This window comes from Falco punctatus, assembly GCF_963210335.1.
Source record: "Falco punctatus genome assembly, chromosome: 9".
NCBI classification, from domain to species: domain Eukaryota; kingdom Metazoa; phylum Chordata; class Aves; order Falconiformes; family Falconidae; genus Falco; species Falco punctatus.
In genome coordinates this window covers 50,357,441-50,374,650 of record NC_137589.1, presented here as the reverse complement: position 1 = coordinate 50,374,650, position 17,210 = coordinate 50,357,441, and the positions used below count along the sequence as shown (strand labels likewise).

Genomic DNA, 17,210 nt, shown 5'->3' with positions numbered 1-17,210 from the left:
AATGCAGTCTTACAGTTTCTGGAGTAGGTTGTACTTGCTTTCTGCCTTAGCACGCCCCCACACCTGATTTCTCCCCTTTGAGAGAGCCTGGGGATGGTTTGGTGTAGATATCTAAAAGTGCAGCCCCGACCTGGCAGGTGAAGAAAGTCACTCTCACCTCCCTGAGCTGGCAGGGGAGAGTTTCCTATTAAAGATCCTGGTCCTGTGCCCTGTTCCTGCGTCTGGCATCCAAATCCATTATGTTTGGAGCTAGTGTTTTGCACAAGGTGCTCTTAGCCTGCCTGCAAGGAATGGTTTAAATGCTGTGATGAGAGGCGGCCAGGCTGGCTGAGGTGGGAGCAGGTGCCTGCTAGTTTCCTCCGGCAGCACTGGCGTTCACAAGGATCGTGTCTTAACAGGCAGAAACAGCAGGATCACCCTCAGAGCAGAGCTGATCTATCAGCAGCTTAACTTGGTGTGACCTCCAGCAACATCAGGCTTCCTCCGTAGTCAAACAGGTTCCTAAAGGATGCTCTGTGGTTTGGCTGGGCCCTGCTGAGGCTGCGCTGGTCCAGAGCTGGCTACAGTTTTGCCGCAGACCTCTTGGAAAGCGAGATCCTACATCTCTTTCATCCCACCATGTACACATGCACAAAAATCACCTCCGAGCTCCTCCAGTCTTCCTGAGAACAGGATGGGACATCCTGAGAACAGGATGGGACACCCTGGGACCTCAGCTGTTCTTGGAAGGGGCATTTGGGGTTAAAATGTTATGTGTTCTAGGGTGTTCACCAGTAAAATAAGTTGAAAAGGAAGCCATTGGACTTTGGGTGTATCTCCGTGCTCCTCGTGAACAGAGCATAAACTCCTCAGGCTGTAGCATTTTGTTTCATCACTCAGGGTTTCTTTTCTGGTGTGTTTTTTCTCTTTGAATGATCCAACTCCCTGGAATCACATTGTGCCCTTTTGCTTCCTCCAGTGCAATCCCGTGGGCTCCGAGAGACAGTTCTTTCACTGCTCCTTGTGTCGGTCAAGACTCAATGGATGTTAAACTCCCTAATGTTCTCTCTGTCCCCTGAAAATAGCGCTGGACTGCTGTGGATCGAGGGGTAATCCGCTCTGATCCCCTCTCTGTATTGTGGAGTGATACATTTCTCCATTGGTCGGCCCTGGAGAGTTTAGGGCTAAGCCTTCAGCTTTGCTCTGGTGGCGTCATAAAGTCACTTAAATCTGTTGAGGCTAGTAGCATGGAGTGGGTGGACGGTTGGGTGGAGAGGGCTGTGATTCGGGCTGGGGCAGATGCAGTCCTGTCCCTCAAGTTGCTGTGGCACAAAATATTGCATCTAACTGGGCACTGAGGTCGAGCAGGGCTGCCCTTATAGACAAGGAGACATTTATGGGGGTAACGCAGCCACTGCTGAACTTAACTGGCTGCTGCAGGCTCCTGTTCCTCGCTGCTGGCTCTTTTTGCCATAGAATGTAAATGCTGAACTTGAGGGTTTGGGTCAGTCCAAGCTTTTGTCACTCTCTCAGGTCCTTAGCAGGGAAAAAGGGGTTTTGGACTCGGCCGTATGAGAGGGTCATTTGGGCACTAGGGGCGAAGAGCTGTGGGAGCATCCTAGGGAGGTGGCTGAGTATTTCTCAGGGCAGCAAGAAGTGAGAGCTGCTGCTGGGAACTCCCTGCAGACCATCCTCTCGCAGGGTGTACATGCCCCCTGTGCTGCCCACCTCGCAGCCGCTGTGCCTGCACACCCCACCAGGGCACGCAGCCGTCCCCCAGGCTGTCAGCCCGTGCTTGGTCAGGGGTGCAGGGTGGTGGTAGGAGGCAGCAGAGACAGCGCTCTGGGACACGAGGGTTTCAGGACAGATGATAAGAGGCGCAGGACAATTTGTTCCTACCTAATAGAGCTGGAAAGAGAGGGACTGGCTGGAGCTACCCCGGGCGTCACAGGGATGACTTTGCTGAGTCAGAGGACCTGCCGTCTGAAGCAAGCCTGTTCATGCCCTGCTGACCCTGTGCCGGAGTGTCAGACTCCATCTCACAAACACCAGAAGCCTGGAGGATTAAAGGCAGGAAAAGAAGTTGCATTGTTTTCCTACGGTTCTTTCTGTTTGTTTCACGTTAAGTGCTTCCACGCTGCTCCAAATCCCTCTCTTCACCGCACAGGGAAAACCGCCGCTTTTCTTGGGTCAGTCCAGCTGCCGGTCAGCTCAGCACACCTGATGTCACACTGCAGTCTCGCACACGTAGGAGAAGTCACAGCAGCGTTTACACAACACACAGCTTTACCCTGCCACCTCTCATTTCATGCCTGCCAGGAAGGCAAGACGACAATTGCGCACACGCTGTAGTGAAGCACACGAAGCGGTGCGTGCTGCTCCCCTCCGTCCCTGCGGAGCCAGGTGCCTGTGCCACCACAACTGTTTGCACACCAGAGCCTCTGCTTATTGATTCTTTATATCTCTCTCTCCTTTCTGTTCTGTTTTCTAGTAACTGATTTGTGCACGCCAGCAGGCCAATGCTTTCCTGAATGTCAGGCTTTATGTGATTTCAGATACGCACAGACACTTCCCACCCTGATTTGTGTATGCTGCAGGCTGTAAATTTAGAACTGCTTGGAGGTTTGGAGATAAAGAAAGGCCTTTTATGTCCTGCTGTTAGACACGGTCGGGTGTAGATTGCATCCCCACGCTCCCTGCGCTGCTCCAGGTGGTGGTGGAAGGGATGCAATATCCTGAAGAGGGAAGAGCTGACAGGTAAATGTGATTTCCAGGCAACTCGTTGCTCTCTGAAATAGAAAAATTGTGGATTTTTTCAATGTGGGCGCAACCCAGCCTTGTCGGGTCCACGGGAAGGTTCCTGCTGACTTCCCAGGCAGCAAATACTTCTGTGGGTTTTGCTGCTTGCACTGAATTCGTTGCCAGAACTGTGTGAGTCGATTCTGCCAGACTTTTCATTTTAGGTAAAACCTTCTTGCATCTGTGGCACCAAATCAGAATTTTCGAATGTTCTAATAACACATTTTATACTTCCTTTAAATTTTTATTAAAGGGTGAACAGCACGGTATTGAAAGCCAGTCAAAACCAAGGAAGTTTCTCTCGGGCCCAAAAGCCAAGCTGGCTTTTACCTGCTACCCAAACAGGGGCCGTGGTCCCAGAGGAGCTGAGGGTCCCAGAGGAGATCCAGCCCTGCTGATGCCGGTTTGGGTACTGCTGCTCTGCTCCCTCTGGCTCCGTGGCCACGAGGCAGAGTGCTCTGCAGGTGCCAGCAGAAAACGGGCTGGATCACTGCAGTCAGTCAATAATTAAATATTCATACTCTTGGCCTTGGTGGTCTTTATGTTTATTCATTCGTGAAACTTCTGACAACGTGTTCTTTGGCACGTTTTAAAATAGGCTGCCTCGATGTAAGTTCTCAGACTGAAAAGGTGCAGGTGAGCAGAGGACTGCAAAGGAGGAACGTGAGCCAGTCTTGTTTGCTTTTAGCTTCTGTCCTTCCTGCCTCCTGCGTGACGTTTGCAGCGATGCCGTACAGGAGCTGAGCTTGTTCAGCTGCCATTCGTAGCTCTGCTCATCCCAATTTCTTCCTCAGTCATTTTTTCTGATAGTGTATTTTGTCAGGGTTTTTTTAAGCCACTTTCTTTTTCTCTCCTTGACCTTCACATCAGAAATAGCAGATTTCAAGTAGCTTTCTTTGAACAAACAACTCAATAGTGTGTTCCCAGCATGAAAGCCGAAGTAAAAAGATGCTACCACAATCCATGTACATCCATATACAAGAGAAGGAAAGAAAAAGAGAAACTATAAATAAGAAGAAGTGAATGATTTTACGTCATCGGGAGCAGTCATGAAGCTGCCTCTTGAAAACTGGCTTGTATTTTGAGGTCTGCATGTAGAGAAGGATACTGAAAAAGAAAAAAATAAAAAAATGCTTTGTGGCTCTCTTGGAGTCTGGGGAATAATCTGTGTAGTGAGAAATTCCATGGGGGGGGCGCATGGTTGTGCTGCACAAGATGTCACCTTTCCACTGGAGGCACCGTGCAGCAGTCCTTCAAGCAATGCCACCTTTATGGGGACAGACGTTACTTAAAGTGCTCCTCTGCTGGGAGGCTACCAGAGCCCTCCCTGCAGCTGTGCCGAAATCACCGCCTGCTCCAAGAGGCGATCTCCTGCCCTGTATGCTTCCATTTCCAGTCAGCGTCTGCTTTGTTCCTCGTCTTTGTATTGCAAGGTGTTTGGGGAAAAGAGCACGTTTTCAGACAGCACTGGGCACCTGCTGTTCCCTTCCCTTGCTCCCAAATCCATCTCTGATCCTTCCAGCAGGCTGTGTTGGCCTCGTCGGACACTGATCATCTGCCCCGACCCGTTTCGCTCCTGGGGAAGCTGAGTACCTCCCTTATTTTTCTGCGGATCTTAATTTGAGCGTTTCCAAATCGATTCATGCTTTTTCCTACCCGTATTTTTAATTTCTTAAGGTCTGCTTTTGGTAATTATGTGCGCTGGAGAGAGACTCCTTCTACTTCAGTGGTATCCACAAGTGTAATTTAACCTCTCTTCTAGCGCATTAGTGGCATTAAATAAGACTAGTGCTAGTGCCAAACCATTTGGCATCCTATTAGCCCTGTTATTCCCAGCTCAATTTGGTGTCATTTAACATTAACTCATGTTTAAAATCTCTCACCTATTTTTATATCTGTGTGACTGAATTTCTCCCAGAGCCAATTTTGATTATTTTTAAGAGACTTGAGTGCTCAGAACCCTTGTCTTAAGCCCATTTAGTTTCTCTTGACTGCACCTCCCTTTCCCATGTTACTCTGTCATAAGGAAGAGAAGGCAAGCTCATCGCTGAGCTGTGATATTCCTGAACTCTGTTTCTTGTCCGCAGGCTGTCACCTTTTGCATATCGTGTTCAGCCCCTGCTTTTCAGGGTAGGTTTTTCCCTAAGAAATGAGAATAATCCCATTTTCAGAAATGATCAGGCACTCAGCAGGTCCTGTTGTGTCCACCCACCATTAACTGAGCGCAACTGAAAACTTGTTCCTGAAATATCCAGGGTAATAATTTTTGTATGTTTTGTTATAACTTTTTTTTTGTGTCTTATTATTAATTCTTTTATTCTGTGCTGGTTTGGAGCTGTGCATACAGCAAATAATTTGCCAGCGTCATTGTTTGGTTTAAAAGATGGTTCTTCTGCGTCGCTGCAGTCTTTTGTTACCTTCCCAGTTGTCCTCGACTTTTGGAGGAAAAAAATAATAATTATCTACGTTAATTAGCAAAAAATCCTTTCCAGCTCTAATAAGAGCCTATCATCAAGATAGGCTGATTTGCAGACATTTGGGCTGTCCGGTAATTCCCTTATCTGCCCTTCACCAGCAATTATTTTTGCAAGGTCTTTTTTCCCCCCTGCACGAGGTGCTCAAAGTTACCCAAGTATTTTGTGACTAGTTGTTCTCACACAGTGTTAATACTCCGGCAGCCCCAAACAGAGGTGGTCTGGTGCTGGGCACTCTACTTAATGGAGCACAAGAGACCAGAGAGCCATGAAGGACTTTGAATAAATATTGAGGCAGAAATTAAGGACAGATGCAGGTGAAGTAGCTTGTCCAGGGCCCCTCTGACCTCCATGATATGGCAATGTTCCTTTTGGTCCACTCTTGAAAGGAGAAACTGAAGAAAGGTTATTAAATCTGTATAACCATCTTGAACAGAAAAATCACGACAGTTTAATCCCTGATACAGAAAACTGTTACAGATTCATAATTGCAATAAAACTATCCAATCGAATTTGGATTTTCATTGTTTTGGTGGTGCCCCAGTGAGCCCGGTGCTCCTTATTTTAGCAGCAAAATCCACTCCATTGGTTTGCCCAGTGAATTAGAAAGACCTGAGAGATGATACTCATTACACCTGAATGTCTGTTTCTCTTGGCAGTTCAGCCACTTGCATAATTTTCCCTTTCTGTTACGTCGGTGCTCAGCAATTTTCTAATTGTTGGTTTAAAGCTGACAGAGCTTGAAGGGAACCTGAGATATTTGTGGAGTCTGATGGTTGGGAACGTGGTCATCTGTGTCATTTGCCTTTCCTTGGGCTCCCTCCCTCCCTCCCTCCTTGTCTCCTGGTCTCTGTGCATCAGCTCAGGTGGAGCTGGCTGCCTCTGGCTCTTTCTGCAGCTGGTTCACAGAGGTGAGGCTGGTTCCAGGCTGTCCTTTCTTTCAAACCAAGGAAGTTTCACATCCCTGGCAAGTGATTTTGGCAGTCTGCTGGGGTCAGTGTGAGTGTCCCACCCTGACCCAGCTCTGCCCTGCGCTCTCTCCCCTCCAGCCAGCTGGTGCAAAGGGCCATCCCCTGGTCGTGACCTGCCGAGTCCGACCTGTGCCTCGTGCTGTCTCTCGTCCTTGCCCAGAGAATGTCAGAGGAGGGAAAGGCCAGCCAAGAGCAGGTGGCTCTGCAGGACCTGCTGCTTTAAGGGTCTTACCGGGACCAAAGCAGAAGATGGTGCAGCAGGACCTGGCCCGTGCCACCACCAGGGCCTTGCAGTGGCTGTTGCAACGCTTGTGTCACTCTTCCCTTTGAGCTGTGGGCTTGCGTCAGCCCAGCTTGAAGGTGTCAGCTGCCTTCCTGGCTGGCCGTAGGACTGTGGGTTTATCTCTTATCTGCGTCACCTCTTTTGCTTCATTAGTTGTGCAGCTGCCCCATTAACAGCAGTTATGAAGACAGCGAACAGAGGGCATCGGCTGACCCACGTGAAGATGGAAGTCGGGGACCCCGACAGTGGTGTTGGTAGGGGCTGGACTGTCCTGTGCTGCCACAGCCCTGGCTATCCACCAGACCCTCTGTGTGTCCCAGAGGAACGAACTGTCCCCAGAAGAATGAGGCAAATCTGCTCAAGGTCACTGGACAGAGCTGAACGCAGAACCAAGCTCTGCTGCATCCAAGCTGCGTCTGGCCTCGATGATCTTAAAGGTCTTTTCCAGCCTAAACAATTACAGGATTCTGTGGTGCTCTGGCTCCAGGTCCTTTTCTCCTGTCAGTGCCACTCGGAGCATCCTTCCAGCCTCACTGAGCATACTCTGTCCTTTCATCAGAGTGAAGGGTAAACAGGAGCCCTTCTCTGGGTTCTCATTATTGCCAGCATTATTTTGTATAGCTCCATCGAGCTCCCCACACATTATCTCTTCTCTAAATTTAACAGGCCTAATCTTTTCGATCTGTCCTTTCACAAGCACCTTCATCTACCACTAATCATTCTTGTTTCCCTCTTCTGGAACTTTTCTCTCTGCATCTCCTTGCTGGGCAGGCAGAGACGTGACCAGGGAATGCGCTCACAGCAAGGGCACACGTTTGCTTGGATATTGCCATTACGCTAGTTTTAGAGCTATTCTTGATATGGTTCTTAAGTTTGCCATCACGTGTTTTTGTTGCAGGCTTACTCGATCGTTCTCACAGCTGCACCCTGAGCAAAGTGGTCCATGAGTTGTTGGTTGTAGTCTTTCACCTGTGTCCTCTCTGGTCATTGAAGAGGCATCAGCCACATCTCGGCCAGTGGCAAAGTCCTGCCTAGTTCTTCAAAGCACCTTTACCGACCCCTTCTGACACTTCTAGTCTGAACTAACCCCAACAGTTGAGTGTTGCTGGCAGATCTCGACTCCCTCCTGGGCTCGCTCTCACACTGCTGCTGCGGGCGTCTTAGGATTTTCCTCCTCAACTTCTGGATGTTCAGTAACCAGCTCCCAGGTTCTCCTGTTCCTTTGCATCTCTTTATTGCTTCTCAGGGAGAAGCAGTATGTGCCATCTCTCCCTCTGCATCTATTTTTGCAAGGTCAGAGGAGCACACAGGTCTCCATATATGACCCTCCGTGGCCTGCAGTGGGCAGGGAGGGAAGCTGCCATGGCTCCTTGGCATTCAGAAGCTCTGGCAATGCTGGCAATAATGAGAAACCTCATGGCTCCTTGGCATACAGAACCTCTGTAATCCCTTAAATAGCCGGAGCATACCTATTTGCACAAGTGCCGCGCAGTGGATTTGGAGGATTTCTTCTGCCCTCCTCTGGAAAGCAGGCTGGAGCAAGTGAAGTGCTCCTGGAGGTTTCTGCTGCTCTGAGGCCATGCCACCTCTCTGCTGCCGTGGTGGCCACCCACCAGCCCAGGACAGTCCTGGGGCTTCCTGCCACCCCGGAGCAGCTGCCTGATCCTGCAGCCATGGTGGGGTGGGGGCTGGGTGAAAGAGCTGAAGCAGCAGAAACTCAGCCCTGCAAGAAGCAGCCGTGAGTTTTAGCCAGCTCCGTTAACCGAGCTGGATCACCGCTGTGGGGTGGGTGAAGGGAGGGCTGCTCGTGAGTGCTGAGCTGGGTGGCAAGAGCCAGACCCTCCTTGGGAACAGCCCTGAGCTGGCAGCTGGCGCTTTGGCAGGCTTCACCTGCCCGAAGTAGTGCTCTGCAGCCTCTCTGTGCGGACTGTGGGTCCCAAAGTTTCTCCAGGCTCCTCCATCCTGCCCTTGGTTTTACACTGGGGGTGGAGTGCCTGGTACCCCCGGCCCAAGGCCCCTGTAAAAGGCACCTGGAATTTTCTTTAAGACTCATTTCAAAACAAAACAAAACGTAATCAAACTGCTGCAGTCTCCCCTTGAGAGCTGCTGGGAGGAGCGTGATTCAAGGTAATGGTGTTTTTCTTTGCTCTTGAGCCAACTTTGCTCTACAGCAGTCTGTCCGGGAGTTGCCCTGGTGCTACTAGAATATAAAAAACCTGACAGAAATGGGATGCCGAGACCACGGCACTGCAGAGCATGAGAGGGAACCACAGGGATGGACCGTGCCCTCTGCTTTGATGGTGGTAGCTGCCAGGCTAACCCTCCGTCTGAAAGGGTCAGTCGTGCTGCTGTTGAGACTCTGGCTTATGCTCCCGGTTGCATCCCGCACCCTTTGCTGGTTACACTGCAGCTGGGACAGCCTCTCACCACTGGGTAACTGTCCCCGAGTGTGGCTGTTGGCAGGGTCAGACCCTGCTCACAAAACACCCTCACCCAGCAGGACTCTCAGGACTGGGATTTGCATCAGTTTCAGACAGCCCGAGGTGGGTCAGTGGCTCTTAAGGTAAGCACAGAGCCAGGGTCCTGCTGCCCCTGTCACCTCTGACAGAGCCCTACGAAGTCGTGATCACTTCTGCCACCCAGGGGCTCTGCACCAGCTCACTCTTCTTCTCTCTGCTTGATTTCTCATAAAGGTCACTTCTCAGGTGGTCTGAGCGGTGTCTGTCACACCACAGACCTCAAGACAGCCAGGGCCGTGAGCAGGGGTCCCTCCTGGCCCATGCAGCAGGATTTCTCTCTGCCTTTTCTTCCCTGTTCTTGTGCTGCCTCCACCAAGGATGTCCTCCTGGGGGTGCCTGGAGAAGCCACGGCTGGGTTATATCAGCACTGGGTGACACTGTGGCACAGCCACTCTGCCCTCGGCGCCCATTGCTGGATGCACTAGTGGAAGGGACGTGTTGCCCCAGGAAGGCCAAGTGAGAGCAGCGGGTGCCTTCTCAGGGGTCGTGTTAGCCTTGAAGCCTCGATGGTGGTTGCATCGACCGTCTGGATGCCATAGGCAGAGCAGCACAGCCTAGCAGGAGTCGGGCGGGAGTAGGCATGCAAGTTGCCCGTATGTGTGCCGGTCCTGCTGCCACAGCCCCTGGCCTTCTTCCGTCTCAGCTGGCAATGCTGTGCCTGGAGAGGAGCTGGTGCAAGCTCTGGCCCTGTGCTCCTGTGAGCTTCAGCACAGCCGTAGCGTAAAACAGAGGCGATGTCCAAGTGCGGGGGCTGTGCTGCGGTTCCTGGATCAGCTGCTCTCTCCTCAGACAAGCAACTGGCTTCCCCTCCTTGCTGGAGCAGTCGACGGATCTCCAGTGCTTTATACTGAGCTGAGCTTTGCTGGTGGTACCCCAGATGGCCGCTTTCACCCCAGGGAAGTTCTGGGTAGCGCTGGGGGAAACTTGGATGACAGCAGAGTTGACATAACAGACCGGGCAGCGGTTAGTCATGGCTTCTCACTGGGATAAGAGTCTGGAGAATTAATTCCAGTCCTCTGAGGCTTCCTTAACCCAGCGACAGAATGAGCTGGAGTGAACTGAAAAGGATCATATTGACTCTCCGTGTTATTATCTTAGACTTAGAAATTCTCCCCCCTCCCTCTTTTCTCCTCTTCTCCAAGATGGAGGTCAGTAATTTAAAGGGATGTCTCGTTCTGCTTGCATTGCAGCATAAAGAAAGTAAAACTGTGTTTTGACAGAGCCGAACAGAAGCCTGTGGTTAAGCAAAGATATGAAAGAGCAGTTTTAGAGAGGTGCCTTATCAGGAGGAGGGTGAATTGTGATACGGGAGCGAGGAGGAGTGGCGCTGAATGCCCTAGAAGCAAAGAGGAAGAGGACCTGGGAAGGAGGGGGCAACGCCAGATGAGTGCTATATCTTGAGCGTGGCTGGGCTGCGGGGGAAGCTCCTGATGACAGCAAAGGCCCTGGCCAAAAAATGAAAGCTGGTAGGAGCAGCTGGGGAGGAAATAAGAGGAGAGGAGAGATGAAATGCAGCTGTCTCAGAACCGACAGTTTACAGGGCGTTGGAGGCTGTGGTGAGACATCCGAGGTGAACCCTCCCTGCTGCACACAGGGATCTGAGGTTTGGGGCTTCTGCAGATGGTTCCTGGCCTCCCAGAGCAGCAGGAGGGATTGGAGATGGAGGTCTTGATATTCTTTGGGGGCTGTTTTAACCAAGCTGGCCTGCAGATCTAGTTAATGGAGGAGACTGGGCAGATTGGTCTGACTTGTTACCCTATACAGGCTCCTCCAGGCTTCACAGCCTGGTCCTTTACTGGCTGTCAGCTTGAGTGCTTGGTCTCCAGCCACCAGCACTTGGCCCCTCTCCCTCATTTTTCTTGGTCCCTCCAGTTGCTGTGTCCCTCGTTTGGTGGTGGGTTAGGCTGAGTAGCTTCGCCCTGGTGGGAGAGGAAGGTGTATCTTCCTAACAGGAAAGCCCTGCAGGGCTCACCCCGTCCTGATTCCACAGGTAGGAGACCAGATCCTGGAGGTGAATGGCAGGAGCTTCCTCAGCATCCCCCACGACGAGGCAGTGAAGCTGCTCAAGTCTTCCCGCCACCTCATCATGACAGTGAAGGACATCGGGAGGCTGCCCCATGCCCGCACCACCGTGGATGAGACCAGGTGGATAGCAAGCTCCCAGATCGGAGAGACCCTCGTCAATTCAGCAGGGTATGTGCTCGCTACACCCCCGCGCAAGCTTGCTGTGTAGGTCCGTCGGCTCAGAGCTCCCGCTCGCAAGGTGCACACGGCAGGGTGCACGGGCAGCCTGTCGGTGGGAGCACCCCCAGTGCTCGGGTGTGTGGCCTCCGTATCCAGTGCTTGCAAGCCAGCATCTCCAGCCTGGACATCAGGTCTGGGCAATGTTCTGCTCCCCCTTCCCTCTTCTCTCAGGCCAGAAGCTTTCAGTTTGCAGGCACGGAGGGGAAGGTACATAACAGGACTTGTGCCAGGTACTGAGCAGTGGGCACGCTGTGCTCGGTGCTAACTGATCTTCTCCCTCCTCGCAGGGCAGTGGGCAACCATGCTGCGGAGGTGACAGCCAGGGTAAGAGATACAAATCCTTCCTGATGCCTTGTGAAAAAATCACTGTTACTGTCTTTTCTTTTCCATGGGAGGGAGGGCTTTCTGCTCCTGATTATAAAGGGGATGCTAGCTTTATGAGGACGGGGGTGGGGTGGGGTGGGGGGGTAGGTGGCTTTAGCCTTTCTTCTCGCCTCATGTTGCCAGCTGTGTTTCTGCAAGCACATAACGTGAGCCCCCTCTCCTGTGCCGCTGGCGGGTCAGTTTTGCAGCGCATCTGGTACCTCCTAACCTGGGAATGATCCCATTAATGGGCCAGGCACAATGATCACATGTGGGCAAGGGCTGGCTGTGGGGACCCCCTCCACCCTGCAGAGGTGACCGTGATGCCTTCCACGCAGTGGCTGTCTCTGGGCCCTGACAGCTCCTAGGATCTTTCCCACCCCAAAGCAGAGCTGAGCCAGCCCTCACCAGCACACCAGCCGGTGGCAGGGCTGCAGCAGTGGCAGGGACTCACCGGGTGCTGTGACTGCAGCCCTGTGACTGCATGTCTTCTCCCAACACCTTTTTGCAAAGTATGTTTCTTTCAAATGGAAATGAAGCAGCAAGGTTTCACAGGTGGCTCTCCCTGATAACGGCTGTTTGCTGGCAATACATGCCCCCACCCCCAGCCTCAGCTCCCGTCAGCATCTCTGGGGTAGTCGGGGTCTTGACTGGCTCCATATCCCTGTGCTGAGAGTGCCAGCACTGCCTGGGAGGGGAACAGCAAGGATCTCCTCTTAGAAATCCCTCTCAGAATAAAAAGCCTTTCATCTGCAGCCAGACTCGTCTCTCCCTGGGACTCCTTTGGTTGCCAGTGACTCTATCTTCACTGGGGTCTGCTTCAAGCTTGCAGTGGGGGCAAGTGTGCCTTTCACACAAGATGGGAAGCTTGCCTCTCTCTCATGGCCCCAGTCCCCCCAGGAAGGAATACAGCCTGCTATTAGATCAGTAGCTGGTCATGGGACGGCATCCCTGCTGGCTGAACAGAGCTGGGAAGCTGTTCTCTATTCAGCTGGTGCTGCATATACTCTTGGCTCTGGAGTTGCCCAGACAAGTAGTGACACTAAGTGAGCGGCCGTGCTGGTGGATCCCTGGGGGTACCTGCCTCCGGTCCTCCTCAGCATCCCCCTGCCAGTCCCGCTTTCCAGCTTCACCACCGGTAGCTGGCTGAGAGCAGCGAATGGAACAGGCAGCTTGGGCTGGCAGGCAGAGCAAAGCAAGGGGGCAGTTCTCAGTCCTGCTGGTGCTGCCCAGCTGTCTCAGCAAAGCCCCTTCAGCAGCTGATTCCTTGGCCAAAACCTCTCTCCTCTCTTCCTCAGCCTGTGTTTTACCGGGGCCTGGCTGGCTCCCAGGTGACACTGAGCAGCATGGTGAACCAGACCCGAGTCATGCTGGAGGAGCAGGCACGGCACCTGCTGAACGAACAGGAGCGGGCCACCATGGGGTACTACCTTGATGAGTACAAGGAAGGCAACATCTCCGTGGATGCTCTGGTCATGGCACTTTTCGAGCTACTCAACACACACGCTAAGGTGAGGCCCACACCGAGGTCAGGGACAGTTTCTTGTACCCAGTGGACTGAGCAGAGCCATTGTCACGGTGTGGCTCGGTGCCTCCAAGGTTACCTGCTCAGGGTCAAGGGTGAGGGTAGGAAGGCAAAATCCCGGATGCAGGACATTATGGGGGATACAGGCTCGTGTTCAGTGGCTCCTCTGGTAAAGTCGGGGACCAAACCTCCTCATGCGTTACCTGCTAGTACAGCTCATTACTGCTGTTGAGCAGTGTGGGAGGATGGGTCTTCTGCCAGGAATATGGTCGTGCTCCAACCTCTCTTTGGTTGTCTGTCTGCCTGGCCCAGTTCTCACTGCTTTCAGAGGTGCGGGGCGTGATCTCCCCGCAAGACCTCGACCGCTTCGACAACCTGGTGCTGAAGAGAGAGATCGAGTCCATGAAGGCACGTCAGCCCTCAGGACCCAGCGCGGGCACCGACTCCTACTCTATGATGTCCTACAGTGACACCGTCTCTTCCTCGAGCAGCCACTTCACTGCCACCACCGTCAGCTCAGCCCGGGTAAGTCCCTCCTGGCTGTTCCTTTTTCTTTCAGCACCTGCTCCTGGCAGCCCTACAACAAACTCATTTCCCTGGGGTGCTACAGAAGCATTTCACTCCGCAGAAACCCTGTTCAGTCTGCTTCCCCAGTGGATTCCTCCGAAGCCTTTTCCTTTTCCCTTGCAGGCTGGGTGCAATAGCGTGATTTGTAGGTGTAATAGGGTGATGTCGTGACACGTGCTTGGTATCTCTGTGCTCCTGAGACTGAGATTCTACTGTCCTCTGCACGGGGGCTGAGCCTGGTGCTAAATGTCACTTTGTCCCCAGCGAGGGAGGAAGTCTGCCTCCCTTCCAGGACCTCCACTGTGCCATGCGAGCTGCCTCCACGCAGAAAGCTCAGCCCCTTGTCACAGGCCACTATTCACCAGCTCTGGCTGTCACTTTTAAATCACCTCCTTAAAGACGCTGGCTGCCTGCTCCCCGTCCCAGTGGGGCCGCAGCAGCCAGGCCAGCTGCATCCTGTCCCAGCCCCTGCCCACTCTCCAGCATTAAGTGGCAGCGCTCCCACATCTCTCTGCCAGGCCTTCATCGCACGCACAGTCTAATTAAGTTATCGTAATCACCTCAGAGTGTGCAGGCACACAGCCCCGAAATTAATTTCCTAGCCATAAAATGCCTTTCATCATAAATGCATTAGCAACCTTGGAAATTAAAACCTTCGTGAAAAGAACGGATGACGATGGGCTTTCTGCTCGTTTGACAGCAAGCAAGGCAGCCCACGGCCAGGGCGAGTGGGCTTGTGCTGGGAGGGCCCAGGCAACAGCCAGCAGGGAGAGAGGTGGGGGGCTTTCCTGGGGCTGTGCCTGCCTACACCGTTTGGTCCAGCCTCCTCGGGGAGTTTCAGAGCATCAGAGCTGTGCTTTTGTCCTGTTGATTTCACAAATACCCATAGGAAAGCCATCTGCTCTGTTCAGGGTGGATTACGGTGCGGTCCTTTCTGCATCAGGGTAAACAAAGCGATTTTTGCTCTGCTCTCCGAAGGCCTGCTGGGAAAATCTTCCTGAAGAATCAGAGGGCTAACACAGGTCTGCCAGGACTTGTGCACTGAGCGTGACACCCTGTTCTCACGCTACCCCCGTGCCTGGGGCTGTACCTCGTGCTTCAGCTGTGCCGTGCTCTCCCTCCTGTGCCATGACACCCCGTGCCAAGCGCGGCTGCTGGGCCTGGTGTGAGCCGTGGCTCTGCTGCGCCTGGCACACGAGGTCAGGGAGGGAGACCGGGGTGCAGTTCTGGCATAGGGAAGAGGGTGGGCACCGCTGGTTTAAAAGCTGCCTTCAAGAGCACGTGGTCGCACTGCAGGCCCTCCCTGACAGTGCAGCACCTCGTTCCAGGGGCGTGAGAACATAGGTCCCTCTGAGCTCTGCCTGGGGTGGTGGGGACGCTACCACTTGAGGTGGTTGTCACCACTGCTTGCTGAAACAACTGCCAAGCAAAGAGCACCAGCGCAGGCTGGATGGGTGCTTATCTCAGCAAGCAGGAGAGAGAGCAGAGGCACAGAGCTCCCAAACTGTCCCCTCTGCCGCCCGAAGCCCCTGCTGCCGTTGCCCTCCCCAGCACCTCTCGCGGGAGGGGCTCATCGCAGCTGGATGTGGATTCTGCAGGGTGGGTTTTGGGGGAGGAGGGTCGCGTTATGCCGGGATTTGCTTGTCTCACTCATTTGTTCTGCATCCTCCCTGATGTTCTGTTGTCGCTTTTATGCTTGTTTTAATCTGCTTTTCCCCTCGCACGTCCCCAGGAGCGACTCTTGTGGCTAATAGACCTGATGGAGGTAGGGGCTGTCAGCGAGACGGGGAGCTAGAGTACTGTGGTTGCCATAGTAGACGGGTTGAGAGTGCGTGCGAATGTGCATCGTGGGGGAGGCGGGCACGGGCCATCCAGGGACCAGCATGCGACTCGGCCGTGTGAACAGCCTCCCTGTTTCACCCATCTCTGCCTTTTCTTCCTGTGGCTCGGCTGAGCCGTTCCAGAGTCCCTTTCCCCAGCTCGGCAGCAGGGCTGCCGGCCTCGGTGCTGCAGTGCAGACCAGATTCAGCCTTGAGCCAAACCCAGCTGATACCAGTGTCCTGCTGGTACTAAAGCTCCGAGTGCCACTGACAGCTGAGGGCTGGGGCTGTAGAAGGACCAGCAGCATTGATGCCTGATGGACCCCAGACTGCCCTTCCTGCCGTGTTGCCTGCTTTTACCTGCTGCCGTGCTGTCTTGCTACATGGGCACCCTGGCTAAATACCAGTAGGCTGGTCACATCCTACCACGCATCCTCAGGGATGGGAGAGAATTTTCATTACAGGCCTGGTGCCTGCAAAAATCCACGCTACAGTGCAGGAGGGGTCGGTATACTCGCGTTGTGCATGTTCAGCCTTGGAGAAATCCTCACGCAGACTTAGAGGAGGCCAGATGTGGATGTGGCGAGAGCCTCGGAAATCCCTCTGTTGTAACAAAGCTCTTGGTTGGGAGGAGGCTGGAAAAAGCTGCTGGCTTGTGCCCTGCAGTGCAGCTTCATGGTGCAGGGTGCATTCCCTCCTCCTTGTCCGGGAGGAAATCACAGGGGTCAGCGGGTTGAGCACACACCGCGAGCAGTGGAGCTGGGAGCAGCTAGTGCTGCTTTGGGAGAGAGGACCTCTGGTAGCTGTGAACGTGGCCCAAAAGCCAGATTCCTCTGGGAATGGCACAGCTAGAAGAGAACAGCTGTAGTGCTCCCAGAGGGAGTTTATCACAGGCACCCTGAACCGTGGGACACAGATTTCTTTGGCTTCATGACCAAAGGCGGTGACGCTAGACCAGACTCCCTGTCCCGTCAACTCCCCGTGAGTCAGTGGGTGAACTTACACCAAAAATAACCAGTATGGGGCTGGTCAGGACCTACCATGCGAAAAGCGTTTCCCTTATGGGGTGCTGGAATGATACTTGGAAATGAGACAAAGCCATGTCTGATGGTGCCACCGATGGATGACGTGTGTCTGCCTAAGTGTCACCATCACCTCTTGCAAATCTTGGATCTCAGGTTGAGTCCTGCAAAGCAGAGGTTAATTGTGGACTGCAATAATCATGTGTAACTTGTCTTATCAGAGCAGCATGAATTTCTGATTGCTTACAAGCAAGGCAGCCTAGCATTTCCTTTGTCCCTCCTGCCCCAGCCCTCGTTGTGCGGATTAAGGAACTGAAATCCTTGTGGATTTCGTTTTGCTTCTCCACGGCCTCCTAGCAAAGACACTGCCATCCAAAGGTGCCTTCTCCTCCCAGGGCCCGATTCCACAGGTGGTGACTTGGCCCCCAGCTCCCTGAAGCTGCAGGATTGGGCCCCGTGCAGTAACCCAGTTGAGTTGCTCACCCCTGTCTGTCTGGTCTCTGTTTCACAAGGAGTGTAATTAAGGAGAGGATGGCGCTGAGCAGTTCCTCTCTCCGGAAAGTGAATCTCAAGCGCAAAAGCCCACAGCCTCTTTGGCAGCTGTCAGGTGATGTCTGCATCCCCAGAGGGAGAGCAGAACGAGA

At 53.2% G+C, this 17,210-nt stretch overlaps 1 protein-coding gene across 6 annotated transcripts in view; it reads left to right on the top strand.

The window, feature by feature from the left end:
* The window catches only part of WHRN (whirlin), a 55,967-nt gene that overhangs the window by 30,437 nt on the left and 8,320 nt on the right, over positions 1-17,210 (top strand). For 5 of the 6 annotated variants that reach the window (XM_080402134.1, XM_080402132.1, XM_080402135.1 and 2 more), the window contains 5 exons: positions 11,016-11,218; positions 11,557-11,593; positions 12,931-13,143; positions 13,470-13,682; positions 15,457-15,489. In XM_080402134.1, the coding sequence (XP_080258260.1) occupies positions 11,016-11,218; positions 11,557-11,593; positions 12,931-13,143; positions 13,470-13,682; positions 15,457-15,489 (699 nt within the window). The remainder of the gene's footprint in view (positions 1-11,015; positions 11,219-11,556; positions 11,594-12,930; positions 13,144-13,469; positions 13,683-15,456; positions 15,490-17,210) is intronic. The other variant, XM_080402133.1, reaches the window with a different exon arrangement.